Source organism: Acipenser ruthenus, chromosome 9, assembly GCF_902713425.1.
Source record: "Acipenser ruthenus chromosome 9, fAciRut3.2 maternal haplotype, whole genome shotgun sequence".
Taxonomy (NCBI): domain Eukaryota; kingdom Metazoa; phylum Chordata; class Actinopteri; order Acipenseriformes; family Acipenseridae; genus Acipenser; species Acipenser ruthenus.
The window spans coordinates 2,676,874-2,704,386 of NC_081197.1; the positions used below are offsets into that span (position 1 = coordinate 2,676,874).

General features: G+C 38.9%; 2 protein-coding genes across 2 annotated transcripts; one reads left to right on the forward strand and one right to left on the reverse strand.

The window, feature by feature from the left end:
* Positions 1-1,078: 1,078 nt before the first annotated feature.
* Positions 1,079-13,908, reverse strand: LOC117972658 (PI-PLC X domain-containing protein 2-like). Its single transcript, XM_059030720.1, has 4 exons — positions 13,544-13,908; positions 8,458-8,924; positions 5,730-5,971; positions 1,079-4,348 (listed from the first exon to the last, which is right to left on the reverse strand). Exons 1-4 carry the CDS (start codon positions 13,644-13,646, stop codon positions 4,195-4,197), a joined length of 966 nt encoding a protein of 321 aa, XP_058886703.1. The 5' UTR covers positions 13,647-13,908; the 3' UTR covers positions 1,079-4,194.
* Positions 13,909-17,490: 3,582 nt separating this feature from the next.
* LOC117405637 (SH2 domain-containing protein 1B-like) lies at positions 17,491-23,452 on the forward strand. Its single transcript, XM_034008835.3, has 5 exons — positions 17,491-17,689; positions 19,564-19,627; positions 20,476-20,641; positions 21,308-21,415; positions 22,284-23,452. Exons 1-5 carry the CDS (start codon positions 17,556-17,558, stop codon positions 22,322-22,324), a joined length of 513 nt encoding a protein of 170 aa, XP_033864726.1. The 5' UTR covers positions 17,491-17,555; the 3' UTR covers positions 22,325-23,452.
* The last annotated feature ends 4,061 nt before the right edge of the window (positions 23,453-27,513 follow it).

Here is a 27,513-nt window from a genome sequence, read left to right on the forward strand (position 1 = left end):
ACATTAATTACCTAATGAATTAGTTCTTTAAAAAAAGAAAATCTACTCACACCTCAGAAATTGAATAATTAAAAAAAAAACATATAGGGTAACCTCATATGTTATTATTTTAACGAGACAAATACTATTCTACAAAGCTGCGATTTTTTTTTTTTGCAGCCTATTATGGTTTCTCTATTTAAAAATAAATAGCACCAACATGTCATGACGTCATTGTTCCCATCTGCGCAATTACTGAATAGGACAGTACATCATTACAGAGTAAGACTGACACGTTGGTAATTTACGAACTTATCAGGTCTTTTGGTGCAAAAAGACGGGCCAGGCTTTTCACCGCGCGACTAGCTGAGAGAATTCGAACGCTTAGTTTACAATTTAAATAAGCCCTAACTCTAACCTAAAACCCCCATTTTAATTAAGGTTATGGTTAGGGTTAGGGCAAAGGTTCAAAGAGAACGTTTCATGTGTTCCAAGAATGTAGTTTGCTTTTACATTGTCCCGTCTTTCCTCACCAGGTAACGACCGCGGCCCGTCTGTCTGCACCTGTCAAAAACATTTTCGTTTGAAGTTTTTCGACTTGAGGTAGCTTTGGCTTTTTCTCAAAGCAACAAGTTCACATGGTGTTTAGCTGCAGCGTAATAGAATCTGAGGGAACACGACCGAGGCCTGCAGAGTGTGTCACACTTGCATTGTTTACATGGATATAGTGAAGCACTGATTCAGTTCTGATGAAACTTGGTTTGGATATTCTTGTGCACAGTTTATTGATATTATTAGAATGTGGGGGTGTATATGGAAGTATCTGTCTGTATGTTCATTTGTACATATTACTGATAAGTGTAATGAGGGGGTGAGTCTGTCTGACGTGCTTCTTTTCTCATGTAAAGAGAATGGTGCAGTCCAGTGGATAATGTGCAGTACTATTACACTGTAGCTGTTTCGCTTCAGTGAAAATAAATACAGCACACTGTACACAATATAACTGGTAGAAATACCATAGTATACTGTATGCAATAAAATGTGTTTTTTAATAACACACTTTTAAAACAAATCACTCAACAACACTTACATAGATAGTTTTAAAATAATTTATTTGGCAAATTCACAAAATGTAATTTAACAATGCATGTGAAATTGATAGAAGCTACTCCGGTTCATAAATCATGTAGATTTAGACCAGCCATCTTGTGGTGCTTGGTTGTTAAAGTGTGCCACTGAAATCCACAGTGAGTGTTTTCATGAACACAATATATTGAGATTCTCTGCTAATCACTATTCTCCTCGTTTTTATTTACACTGCTGTTAAGACAGTGACCCCAAAACCTATTCTTAAAAACATAACCAAGCCCCCAATGTGCTCTATTAACACATCAGCACTACAATATAGTTTACATGTACAAGATAATCCAGTGCATGCAAGGGGTCTGGGGAAAGATCTTGACTTGTCTTCATATACAGTACATCTCACCTAAACACATTATTATTATTATTATTATTATTTATTTATTAGCAGACGCCCTTATCCAGGGCGACTTACAATTGTTACAAGGTATCACATTATTTTTACATACAATTACTTTATTTTTTACATACAATTAGGTAAAGTACCTTGCTCAAGGGTACAGCAGCAGTGTCCACCACCTGTGATTGAACCCACGACCCTCCGGTCAAGAGTCCACAGCCCTAACCACTACTCCACACTGCTGCCCCATTATCCAACTGGCAGCAAGATACTGGCGTTATTCAATACATACACATACACTATATATATATCTACAAGCTGTACATTATTTATAAAATACTTTGGTATATAAACAACACAGACAGGTTTAGGACACATAGCCCATTGCAAGCCCTCTTTTCTTAACAGATGCATGTGTCTCTGAGTTTAAACAGCCACCCTGAACCTATTAGAAATTCTGTTTAGTGTCTGAGTAGTTTTCTCCTTAAAACAAAATCATGGAAAAAATATATAAAACGAAACAAATTCTTACATTGCAATCCTGAGAATTATCTCGAGAGTTTGGTTGTGCTTTAATTTAACATTTTTTGTTGTTGTTTTTGGTTATTAACGGTTAACAACTAGTTAACTGCCAGTTCTTCTATAATAAGCTATTTATAAACTATTAAAAGTACTGTTGTCTTTCAAAATGTCTCCTAAAACAACGGTCTGAAGCGTTGAGACCCTGAGATAATTACCTTGTGATCTTGACGGAACTAATTCTGAGTCCTTTTCATTCTCAACCTCAATCAGCTGCCCTACAGTACAGATACACTCACTGTTCAATAGCTTACTGATGGATTTCCCTTCTCTTTGTTTAGTTTATAGATACATGTAATACATCTAAAATGACATATTTATCTTTACAAGGCATAGATTACAGTATTGTAGGTGCAATGCCAGCTGCCCATCTTTAGATATAAATGACTCACAGCCTCAGCTTGCCTTTTAACCCTTATACAGTCTATAGAGGCATGCTCTGCAACGTTTTAGTAAAAGTGATACAAATTGCACTACAATTACACAAACTATCTAGTAAGATTGTAGTTGCTATTTAATTATCCATAACTTTAAAATGCTCAATTGGAATTCAAGGGTAAAACTATAACACAAATTCAAATAGGAAAGTTTCCAACAGTGCCCTTCCACTGTACTAGCTTGTCTACTTGACTTAGTTTCTTACAGTAGAACAGTTAAGTGAAAGTTTCTTGAAAGTTGGTAACGTTGTAGTAACTGTATAACTACATGTGTGTAATTACTTACTGCATAATAACAATGTACTGAGTGTTATAACGTGTTACTCTGCATCAAGTCTAAGTCCAACTGAGGCTGACTGGGTGGCCCCTGCATTGATCCCCATTTAGGACACGTTTAGATTATAAGTGCATAGCAATTAAAAAGATGAGCCTCATTCCTCAAAAAGAAGACCCTTCCACCCAGTCTCCTCCTGCCAGACAGAGTTGATGCTATCATGCATTTGATTGTTTGCAGTAGCAGCAGTGCTATCCAATGCATTCGCTGTGTGCATATCTTATATATACATGCAGTATTTTTAAAACAGCAGCAGATTCTCTCCAACCCTCCCTGCCAAGTTAAAATCAACGCCTGCCACAAAGTATCTGGGCAGAAAACAGATTTCTTCTTGAAACCACTCTTTTTGGATTCAGGCGTGGGTAAAGATTGTTGCGCATGCAAACAGTCCTCTTTGACAGACTAAAACGCCTCCCTGTTGCATAGCAGGCAGGGCTATTCCAGGCTTTACTTTGAGCTCAGACCGCTGTGCTTGGAATCTGCTTTTCTAAATCATCTGAGACATGCTGCCGCTCTCACCAAACTCTGTAGGGGCTCCTCCTCCTGTACCTGCCTTGCAATGAGAACACCATTACCACCCCTGTAGGGGCTCAAGTATCCCACACAAATACATTTCAACACTGTTTTCAACCATTTGAAATGTGAAACTGGAGGACAGTATGACTGCAGCACTAAGTATGATATGAACAGCTGTTCAATTCCATCATTAAATTACAATAGTATACTCAGTGGAGTCAATACCTAGATGGAGTCAAAACCTTAACTCATCTATTATCACAAACATATATATATATATATATATATTACAACTTGGACCCATTGGCAGGGTGTAACGTCATATCTTACAGATCATTTCGACAATCATGCTCCGCTATTCTTTATTAAAGAACAGCGTCAACTAGAATACAAATCAATTAATAAACAAACAAGCAACTAACGCAATACGCATTGCAGTAGCCTTTGCTGTACTTTCCATCCCTAAATGCGAAGCCTCGCAGAAAGGCTGGCTTGTATTTTAACCCTTGCACACCAAACTCTTTCTGTGGACACTGCAGAACCCAATTCAGAACTAAGACCGCAGATGTGTCCTTACTGCTGGTGCATGAAGATGGACCTTCACTCATCTGATGTTAGGGGTTGCTCTGTTACTGTATACAGTATCACCTGAGCAATGATTCTGCAGCAGACCATCACAATTCAGTCCTAAAGGAGTGCTGGCCAAGGCATAAACCACCTTGTCAGTGGTCACCTTTTTTTGGCATATTTGAGTCTTTCAATTTCATTATAACAGAAAAAGAATACGGGGCGATCTCAACACTATCTTCCAGCTAGTAGCGTCTCCTGCTGCGTTCCTAACAATGAGGGGCGAGTTGAAGCTCACTTCATGTAATGGCCTTGTCGGGAAGCAGCAGGTTGTTCAGCTTGATTACAGTGGTTGCAAAATCCACCAGTTCCACAAAGTCTGAAGTGATGATGTTGACCCCGTTCACTCCAGGCTTCTGCGCTTTCACCCAGGTCATAATCGTAGGGAGATTCCTACACAGGAACAGCAGAGGAAGAAAGACCCCTCATTATTATTATTATTATTATTATTATTATTATTATTATTATTATTATTATTATTATTATTATACTGGGCTATTAGTAGTACTGTATTAGTAGTGCTTTCCATCAGAGGGATTCACTGTTATGAGCTTAGCAACCACAAACTACAGGAGTTCACATACTTGCTATCAGTTGTTGCACAGCCCCTGTAAGATAAAAAGGCAGTGTGAGCGCCACCTGTGGCGGCTGAGGAGTTAAAAATACTGACATCAGGCATCACCCGGACCCACCTCTCCACTGCACAGCTTGCTCTTTAGCTGAATGGTAAGACGCTGGTCTTTGAGCCGTATGGTTTGTGGTTACTTAACTTTTGCAATTAACAAAATTAGAGTAAGTTATCATGACGCTACAGTTAAAGAGTATCAAAATAAATGAAATATCTGCACTCCTGATTAGTCCCATCAGAGGCGCGTAGGAGAGCGCATGTCAGAATGAGAAATACAACACTCCTGCACACTGGATTGATCCAAATCTCACTTCTTTCATTCTTGAAAAGAAAATAGAAGCTAATGTTTCGGTCGTGCTCTGACGAAGGTCTTACGACTGAAACAGTAGCCTCTATTTTCTAGGGTCTCATTAAACATTCTTCTATCACTGGGAGAAAGCAGGTTCAGTGTTTTCCACAGCAGTCTCTGAGCAGTGAGTCACAAGGGAGTGCAACCTGCAAATCTCATTATAAACAGCATCCAATTAGGAACGCAGAGGCGAGGGGCTATATAAGGATCACAAGAGGGCTCAGGCCACCTGCCGGGATGGTTAGCTGTATAACAGTGTGTGTGTGAACTGAATGTCAAGCAGGTTTGTACAAGATACAGCAGAACATATTAGAGGTGCGCTGATTCTCGTACTCGTAAGCATTCATCAGCAGGTGTTCAATAATTCCATTCATAATGTGTTGATTCAAAACAAGAAAACTGTCCTTCTCTCACCTTTACAACTGAGCACCAATCAATGGCAATTGAGTGTTTTAAAAGAATTTCCTTCTCATCCGGGTTGCGGACATTTTTACTGCTGTATCGGTCCAAGAGGACCCTTCACAGATTCACAGCACTCAATATAATTACGACTATAAGCGCATGCTTGTTGCTTGTGTTCACAGATCGGGGTGTGTGTTTATATTGGCGGGTGGAAAACACTACTGTTTTTAGTGTGTTATTCAGGCTTTTGATTTGATTGACTCTACCGCACATAAGTGGGTATATTCAAAAGACCTAAAAAGCCCTTGAAAATAGGATTGTATATTCCTGATTGTAATACCGTGCTAAACCTCAAGGGGGCGCTGCCCTTTGTAACAGTGCAAGGCGGCGCATACCTTTCCACCAGGTAGTTCCTCAGGCCCTTGATCAGTCCTCTCACGATGGTCTTCACCCGGGGGGTCAGGATGGCCTGAGACACGTGGAAGGTCCCGCAGCGCGCCCGCTCCCCGAGGGTGGTCTCCAGGAACTGGATGAGTTTGCACGCGTCCGTGGTGTTCGCCCACGGGGCGGGGATCTTGGTACCGGGCCACATGAGGGGGCAGCTTTCTGCTGAGCTGTGATGATAAAACACAATAACCTGCGGGATAAAGAACATAACAGCACAGAAATCATGCCTGCTTTTCACATGTTTATACTATGCATTCATCATAGTTTACCATGCCATGTTTATTAATATGCTTTGCCAAACCTATCTGGGCTTTTCAATGCTTATCTACTGTATGCTTTACCATGCTTTCACTATGCTTTAATACGCTTTGCTAGGACTTTACTATGGGAATCTTTTAGAAGGGATATTATACATTCTCTATTACAATAGACGCAGCAAGCACATGTTACGCTTACTTTAGCTGTAGACACAGTTACATCATCAGTATGGTAAAGTGTAAACAGTGCTGAAGATGTTCCATTAAAAAATGATTTACTGTTATATTTGTGTTTGTCTGAACAGCCCCCAATGCTTTTAAAAGATTATAGCGAAGGCTATGGTTGACTGTATGTAATTCCAGTAGGCAGTACGGTACAGTGTTGTTTTTCAGAGGTGTGTCGTGTTGAATACAATAGCTGAATATCATAGTTCACTGGAGTTCACAGCATTCAAGACAAACAGATCAGATCTGAATACTGGAAACAATGCGTACAGAGTACTCCAGAGTACTCCACAGTACATGTAGTTTTTGTTTTACAATAAGGAAACTTAGGGACCAAATAAAGGTGCTTACATGGGCTGGATGTTGGAGTGATGGGTGGATGGATGGCGTGCACATGACTCATTTGTGTTGGCCTCGTTTTATGTAAACAGTCTCTCTCTAGCTGCTCATTTCCTGTGTGTGCCTCTCAATGATAATCATGTGATTAAGTCTGGCCAATGGCCTACTTTCTGGGCTTATTGCTGACACACATTCCCGCCCATGTGACTCCTATGAGATGGAATCCTGACAGCATGAGGGCTCTAAGGTCTGTCCTGTAATCTCATAAGAGACTGGAATCGCTGCTCAAGAGCGACTGATCTCAGCGCTGTGGTCAGTGGACACGATTATGCACACGATAATGGACAGAGCCCCTGACTCTCCTCCTGCAGCACCAAAGTATGATGCAGTTTATCTCTACTGTATCCTAACCCTGGTCCTCAAGTACTCCCAGTGGTGCAGGTTGTTTTTGTTTCAACCAGTTCATGAATTTGTATAGGCCACTTATGTATAACTTACACCTATGGCCAAAAGTTTTGCATCACCTAGAATTTTAGTATTAAGAAAAAATGAAAGAAAAAAACTATATGAACATAATTTAGATCTTTTATTTAACATCATGTAATCAAAGAAACTACAAAATGATATTGCAAAAGTCTACTGGAAGCCATAATAGTAGTACAGTATTTCATGTTAGATTTTGAAATGTCACATTTTTCTGTTTTTCGTAAAGTATATGGAAAACTACAAAGCGGTATGTAATTCAATATGTTAGCATAACATCATTCAGCAGGTTTCATTCGACTTTATGACGCAACATTTGTTAATTCTATTGCAAATCCTCTGGCCATAGCTGTAGCTACACTGTTTCAGTTCTCAAACACTGCCTGGCTGTCTGTAAGTGTTGTTTTATGTGCACCAGAAAACAGTGCATGTTTAGAACACAATTTGAAAAGCTGAAATCTCTACATCCTCACCTGCAGCTGTTAGAGATTCATCTTAATAAAGAGGGCAGTACAACGAGAAGCAGAGCTGACAGCCATGGCCATGGCCTTAAAGCACTCCTTTAAGAGGGCCTGTCTCCTCCAAGCATCCTGTCCCTGCCTGGATTAAAGCTTGTCACTGTGATTCACTCGCACCACTGCCTCCAGATAATCTACACACGTCTTTCCTGCAGACCTTTGCTCTGCCAAGCTGTCGGGATTAGCAGCAGAAATAGGCAAGGTTTATTTATTTCAGTGACACAGCTAATGAGCTTCTTGTCTTATCGATGAAGCGCTGGGTACCTGGGCAGCGGCATTTAGACTTTGAGTTTCAAAAGAAAATCAAACTAGCCTGACTGCAGGGCCTTGATGCAGTTCAGTTTTACACTGCACTCCCTTCACCCTTCTGTGCATTGAAATTTGTGGAAGAGACAGTTTATTTACATTCTCCATCAGTACTGTGCTTTTAATTGTAGAGACACATGCTTTCTCCACACCTGAAACCTACAGACATGTTCCTGCTGCTAAATGACATTATACCTCAGGAAGAAACTGAAATGTAAAACATGTTGTCTTCTCTGTGTGTTTAAAAGCTTAACAACCTACTTAAATAGCCTCACACCTCTGGAGAAGCTGGATATGAATCTGCAAGCTTGCTGGTCTCAACAGAAGCTCATATCATAAACTACCACACAATTTAGCAGAACTGGCACTGTTTGTGGGATCGATTGCCTAGCGCCCAGCTGTACTGTGCCTGAAACACTCGCTGTTTGTCTTTTCCAGGGCGGCTCAATCCATACATTTGAGGATCATGACAGCACTGTACTGGCGGTCTTTTCCTCAGCCTATGACAGCTAATGAAACCTCAAGTGACGTTCTGCCCAAGGTCTCACCTGGTACTTCTTCTGCCACAAATACTCCAGAGTGATCTCCTCCTCACAGTCCCTTCTGCAGAGCTTGCGTCCAAAGACCTCCTGCAGCATGGAGAGCAGGTACGAGTGGTGCGCTTCGCCCATGGCGTAATGGTGGTTAAAATCCAAAAAGATCACCTCCTTGGAGTGAGCGCTGAGGAAGCTGTCGATTTCCATCAGTCCATCCCGCACTTTGTGGCCGAACAAGCCGTGGATGAAATAAATCTCGTGGCCACGCTCGCCGGGCTTGGAGGAGACGCGCAGGTCGAAGTAGCGGATCCCCGCCTCTAGCTGCTCCCTGAAGGTCAGGTTCTGGGTCATGGACCACTTCTTCATCACCTTCTTCCCCAGCGAGCGGAAGAACCCGGCGAGCCGCTTGACCACAGGAGCCTGGTCGGGTCCCACCGGAGCTTTCTCATCAACCCAGAAGCTGAAGGAGTCGTGAGATCCTGAAAAAGCAACAACTAAACCCAGTGAGAGATCTCCATAGCCTGCTGAAAACTGACCAGAGCATACACCAAAGGACAATTTGCTCCTTCTCAACTTTTATTTTTCAGGGGCTCACAAAATACAGTAATAAATCACTCACATTTTAGAGGATGTATTTGACTGGGGTTCTTCATTGGAACACCATGAAACTTGTTAATAACACAACAGGTTTGGCCATTTCAGTTTATGAGTCGTTTCTGACCAGTTGAGCTGACGACACGCCTTGACCGAGTTGGTCACCTGCCGGTCAAGGAAACAAGGAATCGACTGAAAATATCGCAGTAGGAAAGCCTCTGCAGACCTTTGCACAATTAATAGGTTTCATGAGTGATTTATTATGGAACGCCCAAAATAACAAACCAAGTTACAAAGCTAGTTAAAACACATTACAATTGCACCCCCTAGTGGCCACTTTACCAAAGAGAAGGAGAGTGGTTGCAGCTAATGAAATAATTCCACATTCTTCTTTAAACACTGAACATTATAGACCTGCACAGTAAGATCTGCACAGTGAATATCATTAGACCTGCACAGTGAACACCATTAGAGACCTGCACAGTGAATACCATAAGAGACCTGCACAGTGAATACCATTAGAGACCTACACAGTGAATACCATTAGAGACCTGCACAGTGAATATCATTAGAGACCTGCACAGTGAATACCATTAGAGACCTGCACAGTGAATACCATTAGAGACCTGCACAGTGAATATCATTAGAGATCTGCACAGTGAACACCATTAGAGACCTGCACAGTGAATACCATAAGAGACCTGCACAGTGAATACCATAAGAGACCTGCACAGTGAATACCATAAGAGACCTGCACAGTGAATACCAGTGCACAGACTTGCAATGTGTGGAATTATTTAATTGGCTACATTAAACCCCTTTAAAACTTTACTCTGAATCAGCAGTTCTCAAACCTTGTCGAGTTGGGACCCCGTTATAGTGACTTTGGTCTGGTGCGCCCCCATACTGAATTATTTTCAAACTAATAAATGGTAGAAATATCTAAATCTAGATTTGTATTGAATAATCAGGATATATATGAATAATAAACCATCACAACCTTTCCAGCCAATCAGATTGCTCCGTTGCCGCTGCATAGGTCATGATACACTAGAGCTTTTGAGTTCTGTAGTGCATGACATTTAAGTAGTTTAAGCTGAGAAAATGGCATACTAACACGAGGCTACTGTGTTTTTGTGTCTTCAACATGTCTCCATATAAAGACTAAAAGGTTTTTTTTTTATCCATCCCCATATGAGGTCTCCATGCATGAAAGGGTACAAAATAAATGATCGCCTAAGTATTCTTAATCTGACAAGAGTTTCAAAATACAAGGTCTGCTTTCTGTGTCAGACCTGCTACAATGCAGTAGAGCCAATGTGCACTGAACAGGTGTGCTTGTGTTGTGCTCTTTACAACCCACAGGATCCCCCAGTTTGAGAAGCACTAATCTGGTGACAGGGTCAGCACTGCCGAGATCAATACAGACCGCCAAAGATCTTCTGGTAAAAAGCATAAATACAGCCACTCGAGAGCCCAGTATTCCAACAGCTACAAAAAGCCAAAAGACATTTATTGTCTTTATTTTTGCTGTAGGCTATCAATGTACTTTGCAATGAAAAAAAAAAGCCAAAAAAAAAAAGCCAGCTGATATCGTTTCTGCTTCATGGGGTCTCAATGAGACTGCAGTGCTTTTGAGAGGAGGCCCGCGGAGTGACTCGTCCCGTGCTGACATCGTTTCTGCTTCATGGGGTCTCAATGAGACTGCAGTGCTTTTGTTTGGTTGTTATTTCCATTGTATTTGGGAATGGTAAGTGGAGCAGGGAGGGCTCAGGTGGGTTTTTGGCCCCTGTATACCATGATCAGGATGTTAGTAATATTATCAGTGTTTGCTATTGGACGACTGTAGGGTTTTTTTAGAGAGTTTAAACTTGTAACAATGGCCCTTCTCTTCAGATGTGCTGATTTTCCGTGCCTCAGAGGAGGCAACGCTAGCCTTGGACATGATTTCCAACAGGAACACTTCATTGTATCCTCCATTATACTTTACTCAGATAGGTTGTGCTTGTTTGTTTTCCAGAACCCAAATCTGCAGTGATATAACAATATGTCTGCTTGATTAGAAAAATGTTTTGGAAATCTGACCCCCCTCTGTGTAGTTAAACAAGATGACAAAACCGTTACTATGGCAACACCGTCAAAAGTGCCTCAAAACACAGAAACATAAAGTGTCTTTATCCACCCAAACGTAGCAGAAACTCCACTTCAAATCTGAATGAGTGACACGATCAGATCGGATTTACCAAACAATCGCAACATTTCTGTTATTCGGAAATGTGAAGCTTTAATACAGAATTTTAAACTATTTATTGGGGATTTTAAATACAGTATGTTATTATGCATAGTTACAATGTACTTAATGTGTACATTATTTTACATGATATAACCCTAATCCTAACCCTAACCCTAACCCTAACCCTAACCCTAACCCTAACCCTAACCCTAACCCTAACCCTAACCCTAATCCTAACCCTAACCCTAACTAATCCTAACCCTAACCCTAACCCTAACCCTAATCCTAACCCTAACCCTAACCCTAACCCTAACCCTAACCCTAACCCTAACCCTAACCCTAACCCTAACCCTAATGCTAACCCTAACCCTAACCTAACCCTAACCCTAACCCTAACCCTAACCCTAACCCTAACCCTAACCCTAACCCTAACCCTAACCCTAACCCTAACCCTAATCCTAACCCTAACCCTAACTAATCCTAACCCTAACCCTAACCCTAACCCTAATCCTAACCCTAACCCTAACCCTAACCCTAACCCTAACCCTAACCCTAACCCTAACCCTAACCCTAACCCTAACCCTAATCCTAACCCTAACCCTAATGCTAACCCTAACCCTAACCTAACCCTAACCCTAGGTGGCATTTGCATTAATCAGTTATCTTCTTCAATGTATTTTATAAGGGAGGGCAGGGCTGTATCTCTTGACTGATGAAGGCATTTTCATTAATCAGCTCTCTGCAGTGTATTTTATAAGGGAGGGCAGGGCTGTATCTCTTAACTGATGAAGGCATTTTCATGAATCAGCTCTCTGCAGTGTATTTTATAAGGGAGGGCAGGGCTGTATCTCTTAACTGATGAAGGCATTTTCATGAATCAGCTCTCTGCAGTGTATTTTATAAGGGAGGGCAGGGCTGTATCTCTTGACTGATGAAGGCATTTTCATTAATCAGCTCTCTGCAGTGTATTTTATAAGGGAGGGCAGGGCTGTATCTCTTAACTGATGAAGGCATTTTCATGAATCAGCTCTCTGCAGTGTATTTTATAAGGGAGGGCAGGGCTGTATCTCTTGACTGATGAAGGCATTTTCATTAATCAGCTCTCTGCAGTGTATTTTATAAGGGAGGGCAGGGCTGTATCTCTTGACTGATGAAGGCATTTTCATTAATCAGCTCTCTGCAGTGTATTTTATAAGGGAGGGCAGGGCTGTATCTCTTAACTGATGAAGGCATTTTCATGAATCAGCTCTCTGCAGTGTATTTTATAAGGGAGGGCAGGGCTGTATCTCTTAACTGATGAAGGCATTTGCATTAATCAGCTCTCTTCTTCACAGTCACACACACCTGGACTGGCCTTCCTGGGTCACTCCAGGGATTAACCTCACAGAGTAAACAGCTTTTCAGTTACAGTGCAGAGGAGCCGGTGATAAAAGTCTGGAGAAGATTCCTTTTGGTGGTCTATAGAGACAACAATTAGAACCAAGTGAACCAAAACTGGGGGTGTCAAGTGCTTCATTAAAAGAATGGAACCCCTGGTGGTTCTATTGGAGTCCCTTTTGGTTCTGAACATTTCGAAGCCTCTGTGGTTCCGTGTATAATATTGGTTCTTTGGAACTCAAAGATCATAGAGGTTCTAGGGAAGCCTGAATGGTCTCCACAGTGTGCTGATAGGAAGCCCCTGTTTTGAGAGCAGCGCTGCAGTTTGATATATAACTCAAGTCATAACTGTCATGTTAGCATCACTAGTCCATCCATATTACCACCCGATATTTCACAAGAGTGCATTTCCAAATAAAAAAAAACATCTGAACAAATCTCTGGTTCACTTTGCAGAAATGTTAGGGACTGTTTATAAATTACTGTATCCAACTGTAAGTCAAATTGATGGGCTTGCAATGCACATTTAAAAATATAGTACAGATTAGCCATTTAAAACCAAAATAATAATAATAATAAATACAATGAAACTGCATTAAGTAACTATGAGAGTGTGTTATTTATTATATACCAACAAACATTAAAGAAATGAATAACTTCTTAGATAAAATGTAAATAAACGTAGGCTATTATTATTTCAGACAACATAATAATAATAATAATAATAATAATAATAATAATAATAATAATAATAATAATAATGTACATTATGAGCTTCTTTTTGCCTTGTACTATTACTTTTTATTATTTAATTCTTTCTTGTTTTCTTTCTTTTACAGATTCTTATTTCAGCGTGATAAATAGAGCCTAGAAGGATTGAAAAGGAACGCATACCTGGCACAGCCAAGTGCTTGAGCGGCATGGATGATAAAGCCGGTGACAGGGACCCCATCCAGTCCGAGTTACAGACCGGGCTGGTTACTGCTGCCGTCTTCATGGCTCGTTTTCACAAATGTATAACATCTAGCTATCTCGCTACTCTGCAGCCCGCCGCTGTCCCGAAGAAGAGACCCGAGGGATCATTGTCTCGAGTGAACATCCTGTCCTGTGCTGTGCTGTGCTGCCCTGCTCCAGGTAATCTGTGTGTGCAGTCGACTGTCGGCAGGAACCGAAGCAACGCTTTGTTACTGTTTGTTAAATCCTCTTAAGTCTGAAATGACACTCCTTATCCCCCGCTATGAACACATTTAGAAAGCTGTGTTCTAACACAGCGCGGGATCATCCGCCTCTGCGTCAGAGGGACAGACCTGCTGCACTTCACCGACGTTATTAGGATGTGACTTTGTGCTCGTGCAGTGGCTGTGATGAGGATCTGGCAGGTCTTCACGTTTCATCTGGCGTGCTTGTCACCAGTGTACAATGCGCTTACACGTGTCGCTTTTATTTAGTCAAATAACCCAAAAAAAGAAGCCCTTGTTCTATAGACAAGAAACTCTACATTCTTCAAAAGTAAATAGTCTATACTCAAATCGAGTATTATTATTGTTAAGGAAACATGTCCGCCCTTTGTCTGTGTCTATTCAGAATCAAACGGATACAAGAGTGTGCTGTGTGCATGGAGTTGGGATCCTGACTCGAGATACCGGGGTGGGATCCGTATGTTAGTCCTGTGAAAAAACCATTCTCTGTTCTTGCGAGCTCCGCTCATTTACAGCAATGAATAAAGCACTTAAACATGTCACAATGTCAAATCAAAAGTGTGTTTAGATACTAAGGGAAGGCTTGCTAAACATGTATGTATGAATGTATGTATGTATGTATGTATGTATGTATGTATGTATGTATGTATGTATGTATGTATTATTATTATTATTATTATAAATTACCGAAGAGCTAACAATTAAAAGGTAGCATTATATTATGCAAGCCATCATCATCCTACTACTACTACTACTACTACTACTACTACTACTACTACTAATAATAATAATAATAATAATAATAATAATAATAATAATAATAATAATAATAATAATAATAATTTGCATTGAGATACAATGTGGGTTTCTTTGTTTTGCTGTGTGCTCCTCAAGCAGTATGTATGCGGCCCCTTTCTGCCATTCTGTAGTATTATATGATTTTTTTCCCCACCTGTGCCTCTTTTATTAACTGTTATTTATGTATTTTACTAAAACATGAATATTGTTCTGATAATGACATATTGCACTCGTGAGTTTCTGCCGTGCTGAATCTGGCCAGCAGATGGAGCCAGTGGTCCACTAACGCAGTGGTTCCCAAACCAGTCCTGGGGACCCCCTGTGTCTGCTGGTTTTCATTCCAACTGAGCTCTCAATTACTTAACTAGACCCTTAATTGAATTGACAATTTGCTGAATTAAACCTTTTTAATTGTTTTCAGCTCTTAACAGTTGCAGATTTCAATTAGCTATACCATTCTATAAGTAACTTGAACTCTGCAATTGTTTGAGAGCTGAAAACAATTAAAAGGGTCTAATTAAGCAAAGGATCAGTTCAATGAAGGGTCTAGTTCAGTAATTGAGAGCTCATTTGGAATGAAAACCAGCAGACACAGGGGGTCCCCAGGACCAGGACTGAGAACCACTGACCTAACGGAAGCAAAATAGATTGACAAATATATATACTCATCATTTGACCACATGACGAAGCCCTCAAGAAGTGAAAGCCATGAAATGAATGAGTCTGAATAATGAGGTTTTCTCAATGCATTGCTGATCCCATTGCTATCCCATTGCAAACCCAGTTGCTGGTTGCATCAGTAAAAGTACATATATGGAAAGATAGATAGATACTGAAATATTAACATGCATTATCACATTTCAGTATCTTAAACAGATAGATACTGAAATATTAACATGCATTATCACATTTCAGTATCTTAAACAGATAGATACTGAAATATTAACATGCATTATCACATTTCAGTATCTTAAAGGCTGATAGATACTGAAATATTAACATGCATTATCACATTTCAGTATCTTAAACAGATAGATACTGAAATATTAACATGCATTATCACATTTCAGTATCTTAAACAGATAGATACTGAAAAATTAACATGTATTATCACATTTCAGTATCTTAAAGGCTGATAGATACTGAAATATTAACATGTATTATCACATTTCAGTATCTTAAACAGATAGATACTGAAATATTAACATGCATTATCACATTTCAGTATCTTAAACAGATAGATACTGAAATACTAACATGCATTATCACATTTCAGTATCTTAAAGACAGATAGATACTGAAATATTAACATGCATTATCACATTTCAGTATCTTAAAGACAGATAGATACTGAAATATTAACATGTATTATTACATTTCAGTATCTTGTCACAAATTAATCACCTTTTTTGAGTGAAAGGTGTATGCGGCAGAGATAGATGTCTCTTTGATAGAAACAGTTTCATTTATTTGAAGTCTTCCCACTGATGATGGGAATGGGAATGTAGAGATGAAAGCTCTGCTAACAAGATTTACGTTTTTGCAGGTATCAGGCTTTTAAAGACACACCTGTGGTGGCTTTGACAGACTCACTGAGAGCAGAAACTGATCCAAGACTGTGACAGCTACTGGAAGCAGGCTGATCTTTGGAATGCAAATTGAACATTTGTGAAACTGCATTTGTGCTAAAATGTTGTAATAACTGTACTGTGTTTTAAAGAATATAAAGCCAGCAGAAATACTAAACACATTGTTAAAACACAGTGTTCATTCAAAAAGTTATAATATGCTCTGTATTAACCTATAGTTATGCTAGAGCATTCTATATTCCTGTCTATTCTGTTATAACAGTAAAAATATTATTGTATCTTTGTAAGTCTGAGTAAAAAGGAAGCTAGGCTGGGGTCACGCTGACCAAAACATACCTGTGAAATGAGCTAAGCTTGTCCTTGTCTGAGCTACTGGTGCTAAGGTTTATAACCTTGGGGAGAAAGGCAGAAATGAGAATCTCATTTAATTAACTCAAATGTTCACAGTCAAGTATCTTATTTAGAGAAATAAGCTTGATCTGAAAGTAGTCCTATTAGTGTTTAAGCTAAACACAGGTATTGCTATAAGGTATATGACTTATGTTTTAGTCTATGAGATTGACATATAGGATGCTTTAGGACTTAACGGTGGGCGTTTTTAGTTTTATGCATGCGTAGCCTTAGGGCAAAACATGTTGTAACCATAAATGTATTGAAGTATTAATGCTATTATATCTGTTAAGGCACTGGACCTCCCAGCTTGCGTGTCAGCTGGGATTCGACGTAGTCTGTAACTACTCAATCCATTTTTAAGCACTTAATAAACCGGAGGAGTACTAATACTACTCTGATTCGTTAAAACTTCAAATCGAATGAGTCTGTGTGAATTTCTTGATTATTAAAAGTCATCTGGATACGTTACAAGCCCAGTGCACGAACGATCCACTTACAGGAGTCTGAAACATCTTTATGTCCTTCTGAACGTCTCCCCTGAGTTTAAGAGTGTGCTTAGAGTATATATATATATATATATATATATATATATATATATATATATATATATATATATATATATATATATATATATATATATATGAGTACATGTGAATCTGACAATCTTAAAGACAGGTTTTCACAACTCTAGCTAAGAAAGTGACTAACACCCTAACACCGCCCCACCCCACCACACACACACACACACACACACACACACACACACACACACACACACACACACACACACACACACATACACACAGTCCAACCCCCGACCCTGCTACCACAGGTCTAAAAGTATCGGTTGACTGATTTCCTGTTTAAAACATTAAAATGAAAATGAATATGAAACAACTGCAGTATCCAAATCAGCCCCAGTAAAGCATGGACTCTCCTGTATATCACGGGAACATTGACAAAAAGACTTGTGAAGAACTGATGCTGAAAAAGGGAAAGGATGGGAGCTACTTGTTACGAGACAGCGAGACTATTGCAGGAGCATTCTGCCTCTGCGTTTAGTAAGTAAACCACACTGCACATTATTATTATTATTATTATTATTATTATTATTATTATTATTATTATTATTATTATTATTATTATTATTATTATTATTATAATAATAATAATAATAATAATAATAATAATAATAATAATAATAATAATAGTAGTAGTAGTAGTAGTACTGTAGTAATTACACTTTATCATAAGCACCATTAATAACATTGTAATTACGCTTTAACTAGACATGTTGTTGTGTTGTTACAATGTAGTTACTAGGAGTTAATTATGGCAGAAATACATTATCATAATGGAGTATTATGTTATGAGAACCAACGCAACAGTGTGTAATAGGTTCTCCAGGCGAATGGGCTAGCCAGAAACAGTTTAGCACTAACATGTTTGAGCTACAAAATAACACTCTTGTTTTTCTAAATCTTTGCTCTAATATGATCTTAATCTATATTCACTGGCTGGCTGCACTTCTCACCAGGGTATTGATTAGATAGATGAGAAAGAAAGGTCCTGGAGAAAATGAAGATGAACTGATCATGTAACTTAGCAAAGAGCCAACGCCCCAACGTTTCGCTATGTTTAACATACAGGACCTTTGTCAAGGGAAGGTTGCTTTGAAAACAAACATTGGAGGCTTTGGATGGCATGGTAAATACACTCAATTATTCCTATTTAAATGTATTTGACAATGGTATGTTAAACATACCGGAACGATGGGAAGTTGGCTCTTTTGAGCAATAACTTATATATAAGGCCGCGGAAAATTCACGATTTCAAGGAAATCGTGTATTTGACTGCCTACCCTGAAAAATGCCAATATTGTTGATTTCTGGGTGAGGTATGAAATCAGATTTCGAAACATGGCAAAAATTGCACGCTGTTTTTTGTCAATTCCACCAAACTGTGGATGCAAAACGAGCAGTTTTGCATATGGACAGATATTTACACAACAAAGACAAACCATGAGTGTGGAAACTGCAACAAGATGCACAATTATTTGTATTTATTTTAGTACAGCAGCAGTGTCCTCCACCTGGGATTGAACCCACGAACCTCCGATCAAGAGTCCAGAACCCTAACCACTACTCCACACTGCTGCCCATCCTAGCCTTTAACAAATAACTAGTCTTCTGCTCACGGGTCAGATATTTTGTGTGCGTGTTTGTGGGTGTGTGTGTGGGTGTGTGTGTGTGTGTGCGTGTTTGTGAGTGTGTGCGTGCGTGTGTGTGTGTAACACGCGAGATGGATAAAAAGCCGCACACGATTTCTTCTCGTTTTTCCTGTTCTTAAGATTTTTTGTATAAGTTGATTCGCTCACGTAGCACGATGTTATGTTGTTTAAAACGTCATGTAATTTAGTGTGTGTGTAAAGAAAAACACAAAGTTTCGGTTTTGTCACTTGCACTTAACCCTGTTTTTTAACATTTTGTTTTTCAAAGTCAACATAACGCTATACAACACAGTCCGTTTAATTACTGTATGAACACAGTTTCAAATGTTTACAAAACTCGACAATGTTGCCGAATTTGTCATTCAAACTTGTTTTGTCTGCCTGTTACTTTTTACAGCCAACACATTTAAATGACCCTGTTTGTTACATTTTAAAAGATTGTTTTAAACGTTACAATGTAAATGTTGACTCAGTAGCTAAAATGTTTCTACCTCGGTGACTTTCTTTGGTGCGCTATTAATTTTAGGCAACTTGCAATAGAAACTTTTTTTTTTTTTTTAATAAAATGGCACTTTCGTGACAATCCGTACAATGTATTTTTTTTTTTTTTATTATTATTATTGTCATTCGTGAATTTCTTTAAAAAGTACCGTGAATTTTCCGTGGCCCTACTTATATATAATGGAGATCTGTTTTTTTTTGCAGCTTGAAGAAAGTGGTTTACACATATAGAATCTTAATGGACCACCGTGGATATTACACCTTACAAGTAAGTTCATTCTTCACTTGCTTATTCAGGACCCCTCTGCCTGGGAATGTTTAAAAGGTCACGAGACGCTTCATTTGAAAACCAGGCGCAGAGCAAAAGTGTCCTGCAGATCAAATCAGCGTAAGAGGGTAAAAGAAAACCGTCTCTGCCCTAGTTTGAGTTTTATTTTTCTGGGTGGGGTTACGGGGAGACCACATGCGAAAAATGACGACCCAACAAAACTCTCTTTAAAGCATTTTAAAATGATGTGTACAGCTCTGCGATGCCCTGTTTGCACAACGCGCACGATATATTAGGAAGCAGTAACGTTTTAATAATGTGCATGGACAACACTCGTACATCTGCTTCAGTGAAGGCGTGAAGGAGGTATAGAAAAGTGTGAGTTGCCAGATTGGACTGGCACTACCTTACTTACCCTCAGATTGCATGTTTTGTTTTTCAGCTAGTTTTCACAGCTTGTACTTTGCACCTGCCTTACTGTGAAAACGACTGCATGGGTGGGCTTTTTCTTTTTTTGTACAGACGCTTGCTTGTTGGGTGCACGGTCGCTGATTTGCTCCATCCTCTATCACGAGGATGCAAGTATTTCGATCACAATGTTTGTCTGCCTTTAAAATATAACCCTGCATATACTGCAGCTGGGATGAGGAGCCTTTAGTTTCTTATCCTGTGGGAGAATGGTCACATACTGCTTTGTGAGAGACAAGTAGCACACATGATATAAATAATTATAACAAACATTTCTCAGAATAAATATTGTGTTTCTGCTTGCCACAGAACCCCCAGATAGATACGCTTTGAAGACGTATTGATTGCACGCTCTGATATACCACTCCGTTTCGTTACAGACTGCTGGCGGTGTTGAAGAAAAGTTCTTTCCGAACTTGAAGGACTTGATCGCGAATTATAAAAGACGAGGGCAAGGCTTGGCAACGCCACTTCGCCACCCTGTAAAGAAAACAGAGCCTGCAGGTGTATATCAAAACGTGAGACAAGAAAAAACGGATTATAGAGGTAGGTTCAAAGGAAATTCTCTTTGGCCAAACGTTTTCCATCACCTGGAATTTAATTATATATAGTAGCGATCCAGCCAGCAATATTCAAAATATATATTGTTTTACTTTATCAGAACTTTTACATATAAATACACACTATTTTACAGATGATTATGAAAATTTTATAATATCCCAAATTACACATCCCATTGTTTTGCTCAATATTTATGTCACATTGGTGAAATGCTAAATGCTAAATTCTTAATTTGTGGTATACGAAGCAGAAAGGTGCACCAGTGAAAGATCATGTTGTGCTAAATTCACAGCTTTGGAAATGCAACATTTTTAATAAACTTGACTTTCTTCCGGTCACAATTTTATAATTTAATTTTTGAAGATGAAATTGGATTTTGAAGTAACAATAAGTTCCCAGATGTTTATTAAACTGGTCTCTGTGTTTTTGAAGGGTGCTGAGTAGGTTTGGCAGTGCTGTGTAATAATGCTGGCTTTTACCTTGTTTATTAAACTGGTCTCTGTGTTTTTGAAGGGTGAGAGTAGGTTTGGCAGTGCTGTGTAATAATGCTGGCTTTTACCTTGTTTATTAAACTGGTCTCTGTGTTTTTGAAGGGTGCTGAGTAGGATTGGCAGTGCTGTGTAATAATGCTGGCTTTTACTTTTTTTGGAGCGGGTATATCCATGTCCTGTTGGTCAAAACCTGCAGGAAACAGAAGAGAGAGAAGAAGAGAAAAGCAAGAAGCTGCTTCCACAAGGGATGATGCTGATGAATATGAAGGTAGGTTTCAATTAAACAATAACAGTAATACCATGGGAATAACTGGGACACTGCGGTGGTTCCTACTACTGCATGGTAGCTACTGGGGGAATGCATGTGTAATTACACGATCATAGCATACCCTCTGTTATTACCATGTAATTACAACATGTAACAAGCTACACAAAAACAATGGTAACATTCTACATTAGGTATCTCTAATTACTGTTAGTAGCTACTTAGTAAATACATATGTACTCACAGAATTACATTCTTATGCATAGTTAGAATGTACTTAACATGTACATATTTTTACAGGATATATGTAAGTACACAATTGTATCAGAAAAGGGTTAGAGTTAGGGTTAGGGTTAAGGATAGGGGTAAGGATGGATTAGGATTAGGGTTATATCATGCAAACAAAACAAATTAAGTGCATTGTAACTCTGCATAATAACTTTGTAATTCTGTGTAAGCACACGCGTATTTAATAAGTAACTGCGGTGTAAATCCACAGTAATTAGAGACACTTTATGTAAAGGGTTACCCAAAGAAGATGGTTCTACTGCGTTCTGCATGAACCTTTAAATAAACCAAAAAAAGAGAAGAAAAGTTTAAAATGTAAATAAAGTGATTTAAGCAAAGTCCGGGATGTTTCGGACAATATGTTCTTCTTCAGGTGACAGCAGTGCAGTATGTGTGGATTTTCAAATGAGAATTGTGATGAATCATGGTGCCAGGGAATGCGGCTCACAAAGCCATTCCCTAACGGAGCATATGTTTTTTTGTGTAGCCAGCGCTATGAAATGATATGTGAACAGGCCACTGTTATGTTTTAGTATCGAGCATTTTAAAGAATGCATTTTCAAGTTTTTGTTTTCTTTTTCAGAAATACAAGATGAAGACTACGTGGTTGTCCTGCCCTCCTGAGAAACGCAAGGATTGAAACGTTTTTACAGAATGGACACCGCTGTCATTCTGAACCGAACTGAGATTCAGGATCCCATCACGCAGATTCATACTGCATTAGACAGACACTGTGTGAATCAGGGTTCCATCACGCAGATTCGTACTGCATTAGACAGACACTGCGTGAATCAGGGTTCCATCACGCAGATTCGTACTGCATTAGACAGACACTGCATGAATCAGGGTTCCATCACGCAGATTCGTACTGCATTAGACAGACACTGCATGAATCAGGGTTCCATCACGCAGATTCGTACTGCATTAGACAGACACTGCGTGAATCAGGGTTCCATCATGCAGATTCATACTGCATTAGACAGACACTGCGTGAATCAGGGTTCCATCACGCAGATTCGTACTGCATTAGACAGACACTGCGTGAATCAGGGTTCCATCACGCAGATTCATACTGCATTAGACAGACACTGCGTGAATCAAGGTTCCATCACGCAGATTCGTACTGCATTAGACAGACACTGCGTGAATCAAGGTTCCATCACGCAGATTCATACTGCATTAGACAGACACTGCGTGAATCAGGGTTCCATCACGCAGATTCGTACTGTATTAGACAGACACTGTGAATGTACAAACACCTTTCAGATGTTATTGTAAATTTGCTAACAAAAGCAGATTATGGACTTCTACTGAAGATAAAAAGGTGCTGTATCAAAGAAAGTGACACGTTTGTTCGAGGAAGACTGTCTGACTGGTGGATGAAAGCTCTGCGGTTTACATTAGAAAATGCATGTGTGTATTTTTAGTTGAATAGAGACACAAGTATGCTGGATTTCTGTATTCCCAATTCCAGGTTTACATGTTCTTGAAAAAAACATTACACCAGTGAAAACGTGCTGTTTTTGCATATCCTTCATTTCCTGGTTGAAAACCAGTTTAGCATTTCAAGAAACTTGAAGAAAGTAGTTTCACTTTATAAATAACAAAGTTATGGGTGAAAACAGAGTTTACAAGACAACACGTCCCTGTTAATTGTTAATTCAATGTTAATTCAATGACCAGAATTTCAAATCAGAATTAATAGAAACAGAATTCCCCGTGCATTCTACATGTCATCACAGTATTTAACATACAGTGTGTGTATATATATATATATATATATATATATATATATATATATATATATATATATATATATATATATATATATTCTGCCTTATTCTCAAAGCTATTTAACCTTGATGGATTCAATAACATGTGGCATTTGTGAAACTGCTTACAATGGAAACTCTGCTTTGTAATGAAGCAAAGTGTCTGCAATGTTATTCCAGTGCTGCTCTTCCCTAACAAGACGGAACACATTACCTCGTTTGTAGCATATGCTGTAAACTACAAGATCATTTTTCAAATTGTATGTATGTATGTATTGTAGTTTCATGAACCACACACTTTAAATTATATATGGTTTCAAAAGTGAGACAGACTGTAATTTGTGACTTATTTTCTTCTATTTTTTTGGTGTAAGTGATCCTACACTTGAATATGATCCTTCTTAAGATTTTTTTTTGTATGTATATTATGAACTAAAGTGTGGTTGGTCACCTCTGAAAATAAAACTGTGCTTCAAAGAGTCTTGGCTGTGTACATGCTTAATAAATGCTGTAGATAAGTATAAACATGTGGAAGACATGTGAAACATCTGGTCACCTCGCTACAAAAAAGATATTGCTGCTCTAGAAAGAGTGCAAAGAAAAGTGACCAGAATTATTGGCATGGCATATACAGACAGGCTAAAATAATTAAATCTATTCAGTCTTGAACAAAGAACACTACGCAGTGATCTGATTCAAGCCTTCAAAATCCTAAAAGGTATTGACAATGTTTACCCAGGGGACTTTTTCAACCTGAAAAAAGAAACCAGGGGTCATAAATGGAGATTAGATAAAGGGGCATTCAGAACAGAAAATAGGAGGCACTTTTTTACACAGAGAATTGTGAGAGTCTGGGACCAACTCCCCAGTAATGTTGTTGAAGCTGACACCCTGGGATCCTTCAAGAAGCTGCTTGATGAGATTCTGGGATCAATAAGCTACTAACAACCAAATGAGCAAGATGGTCCGAATGGCCTCCTCTTGTTTGTAAACTTTCTTATGTTCTTATGTTCTTAATAACTGTAGCCTCCAGTATTTGTGTGTTATGCTTTATATAAAAGACAATATGCAGCAACAATGAAAAACACTGTATATATAAAAGTGCTATAAATACAGCACAACAAGCGCGTGTAGCATGTCTACCAAACTTTCATCACGAGACGCACATTATTAAAGAATAATCTGAGTTTAACCCTTATATACATAGGCATATATATATATATATATATATATATATATATATATATATATATATATATATATATATATATATATACTGTATATGAACATTAGAACATAAGAAAGTTTACAAACGAGAGGAGGCCATTCGCTGGAAGACGAGTAGAGAACGGAACTGAAAAGCTGTATTCATTCTCTAACACCTTGACCTAAGCCTTGACCTCACAGAAACATGTCCAGCTGCACACTCGATGCGCACCTGTTTTCACAGCCACTGTGTAAGTGAAGTCACACTTATGTTTCAAAGTCCCCCTATCTGCCGTGTTTACTTGTTATGTCACAACAGTATTCTCAAAAGGCATCGGGGGCCCTGGTCAAGTGTGCATGCTGTTTTCTCTTCAGGGTAGACAGGAGAGGCCCAGTCTCACTTCAGCAATGTCCAATCAGAGATCAGGGCTGAACCTTAAGCATTCAAACGCCTAGGACATTTTGAAGAGTTCATTTTCTTAGAGTATTACTGTCCCCTTATCTTTCTATGAGGGTTGCAATCGTTTTGAGTGCAGTTTCTTCAGTCCGTGATATGTAGTATCTGTTAGCAGCTTTATACGTAGATGTTTTTATGCCTGTGTAAATATTTATAAATGTCTCGCGTGAGAGTGGCTGAGGCTCTCAAGCCCAACATCCTGGTTGAGGTGGAAAAGAGGTGCTAAAGAGCCGTGACCGTGCTGAATTTATTACAAACCATTTCCATTGTTTAAATGTTACAAAACCAACACGCAAACAGACCTGAGAGAGTGTTGAAAAGACACTGAATTACATCAGCTACCTTAGTTTGGTTCTAGTCCTGGAGAATTGTAGCAAGTACCACACAATTGCATTCCATGCATTTGTGAGATTTTAATTTCTATTCAAATTTTTAGTCTGTGGAACAATGTCACCAGTTCCATTCTATGAATCATATGCACCCTACAGTGGGTGTAGCCGTCGCAGAAATCCACCAGATTGCCTATCGACAGAAACAAGCTCTCTTAGAACCACATTCACAGATCCTAATCTGCACACACATGGTTTTTGCATCTCAACGATTCCATTGACAGGAGTTCATAAAGATCAGAGACATTTCTGTATGTTGCTGATGAAGTGTGAACCACACACATGTTTTTATTGTGTTTTTTGTGCATTGTAATTGTCTTTTTATTGTTTTCCAGGACCCATTTGTAAACAAGGCCTAGGCCTCAATGGATGAATCTCCTGGTTAAATAAATACATAAATAATATAGTAAATGAAATTAAAATGAATTCGGACCCCTAGCATTTAGGTGCTGGCTGGATAATATTTGAGATGTGTTTTGTTGGCTGTACCAGTGTTCTGTCTGGTAAGTTTTAGAAAGGGATGTTGAAAAATGTCCCGTTTCAGAGGATCTGCTCTGAAGAAGTACAGACTGGTAGGTTTTGCTGAAAACACCTTTCACAGAGATGCAGGAACCAACAAAGCAGAACGAGAAAGTGAAAAGAATGCACAAATCAAGAGGAAAATGGGCATTACATTTGTATCTAGAGATGACCTGGAAAGAGTGTGTCCTGGAAAGAAAGACACAATCACACTGAGGAAAACTCAGAAACACAAGAGGCTCTTTGTGCACCAGTGACAAAGCTCTTAAAGTTCAAGCAAGAAAACACAAAGACTAAATACCATGTTGCTTTCTTTTTATTTGATCAATTTTTAAAAGTAAAATGGAGTACAGACATACCGTTGTCTTCAACGACACAACAAGATCTTCACCAACATTTAAATGTCCAAACACTATTTATCACAAATCTGCGTTTTAATATGCAGAATGTCCAACTAACATGTTTGTAGTTGCATATGATTTGCTTAATTCTACCTCTTTATTATATATTTTTTGTATTTTATATTAACAATGCATTTCATATAAAAACATTTCCCTCACATTTTTAAATTGGCATGTTGGTTAGGACATAACCACCTTAAAAAAACAACAAAAAGATAAAAAAAGTGAAACTAATCAATCTATTTGTAAAGTGTACATAAAGAGAATCTGATTGAAGTCTGTTTCATCCATATACCTACTAAAATATGCAAAATCCTTTCATTTTAAAATGACGTGTCGGTGAGGACTTTTCACTCACTTTGCATTTCAAGGGTCCCTTTTTAAGAATATAACACTTAAGGTTGTGGTGATTATAAAAAGGTACTTATCTGAACAATTTCAGAAGAAAAACTGTTTTTTGGTCTTTGAATATCGGCATGTTAAATGAAAAATGCCCATTGATGCATTGTAAGTACACTATGTGAGTAATGGGTGTGCTATTACACTGTTAATACAATCTAGTTAGAGACTCTCAGAGTGGTGTTACTGTACCATTACTGTCCTTTACCTACTTCTCATGTTTGAATAGCAATAACTCAAATAGTGTGGTTTCTTAGCCTGTGTTAAGGTGCTTTCACTATATGTAGGCTAGATCAACCAAAGTGTCTTTATATTAGTGAGCGCAAGCGCCATCTAGTGCACAGCTAGTGTATTGTCAACAAAACTAAATGCATTTTGATCCACGGTGGCAGGACACTAGATGGAGCTGGCTCTAACATCTACAAGGCTTCTGAACACACGGTCAAACAGCTTCTCAACTTAACACAGACTGCTGTTAAAGATATTGCTGCAGCAGTGAGAAGCACGCAGGAAGAATGATTGAAAACGTCACAAGCAGGCAGTGATAGAATCGGAGGCTCTTTGAATGTGGTCAGCACTGTCTGGAACCTTGGTTTCCTTTCATCTCTGTGGCCACGCTCTCTTTGCTTCCGTACAGATAAGAGAGAAGAACAACCAAGAGCATTCTTTG

What these genes read in the sequence shown, in the direction of transcription:
- LOC117972658 (XM_059030720.1), bottom strand. Translation starts at nt 13,646, where the DNA reads ATGAAGACGGCAGCAGTAACCAGCCCGGTCTGTAACTCGGACTGGATG. An exon ending in TGTGGCAGAAGAAGTACCAG is followed by an intron (nt 5,972 to 8,457) that starts GTGAGACCTTGG and finishes TTTATCCCGCAG; the next exon opens with GTTATTGTGTTTTATCATCA. An exon ending in AGGAACTACCTGGTGGAAAG is followed by an intron (nt 4,349 to 5,729) that starts GTATGCGCCGCC and finishes GTTCCTGTGTAG; the next exon opens with GAATCTCCCTACGATTATGA.
- LOC117405637 (XM_034008835.3), top strand. Translation starts at nt 17,556, where the DNA reads ATGGACTCTCCTGTATATCACGGGAACATTGACAAAAAGACTTGTGAA. An exon ending in AGAAAAAACGGATTATAGAG is followed by an intron (nt 20,642 to 21,307) that starts GTAGGTTCAAAG and finishes CTTTTTTTGGAG; the next exon opens with CGGGTATATCCATGTCCTGT. An exon ending in TGATGCTGATGAATATGAAG is followed by an intron (nt 21,416 to 22,283) that starts GTAGGTTTCAAT and finishes TTTCTTTTTCAG; the next exon opens with AAATACAAGATGAAGACTAC.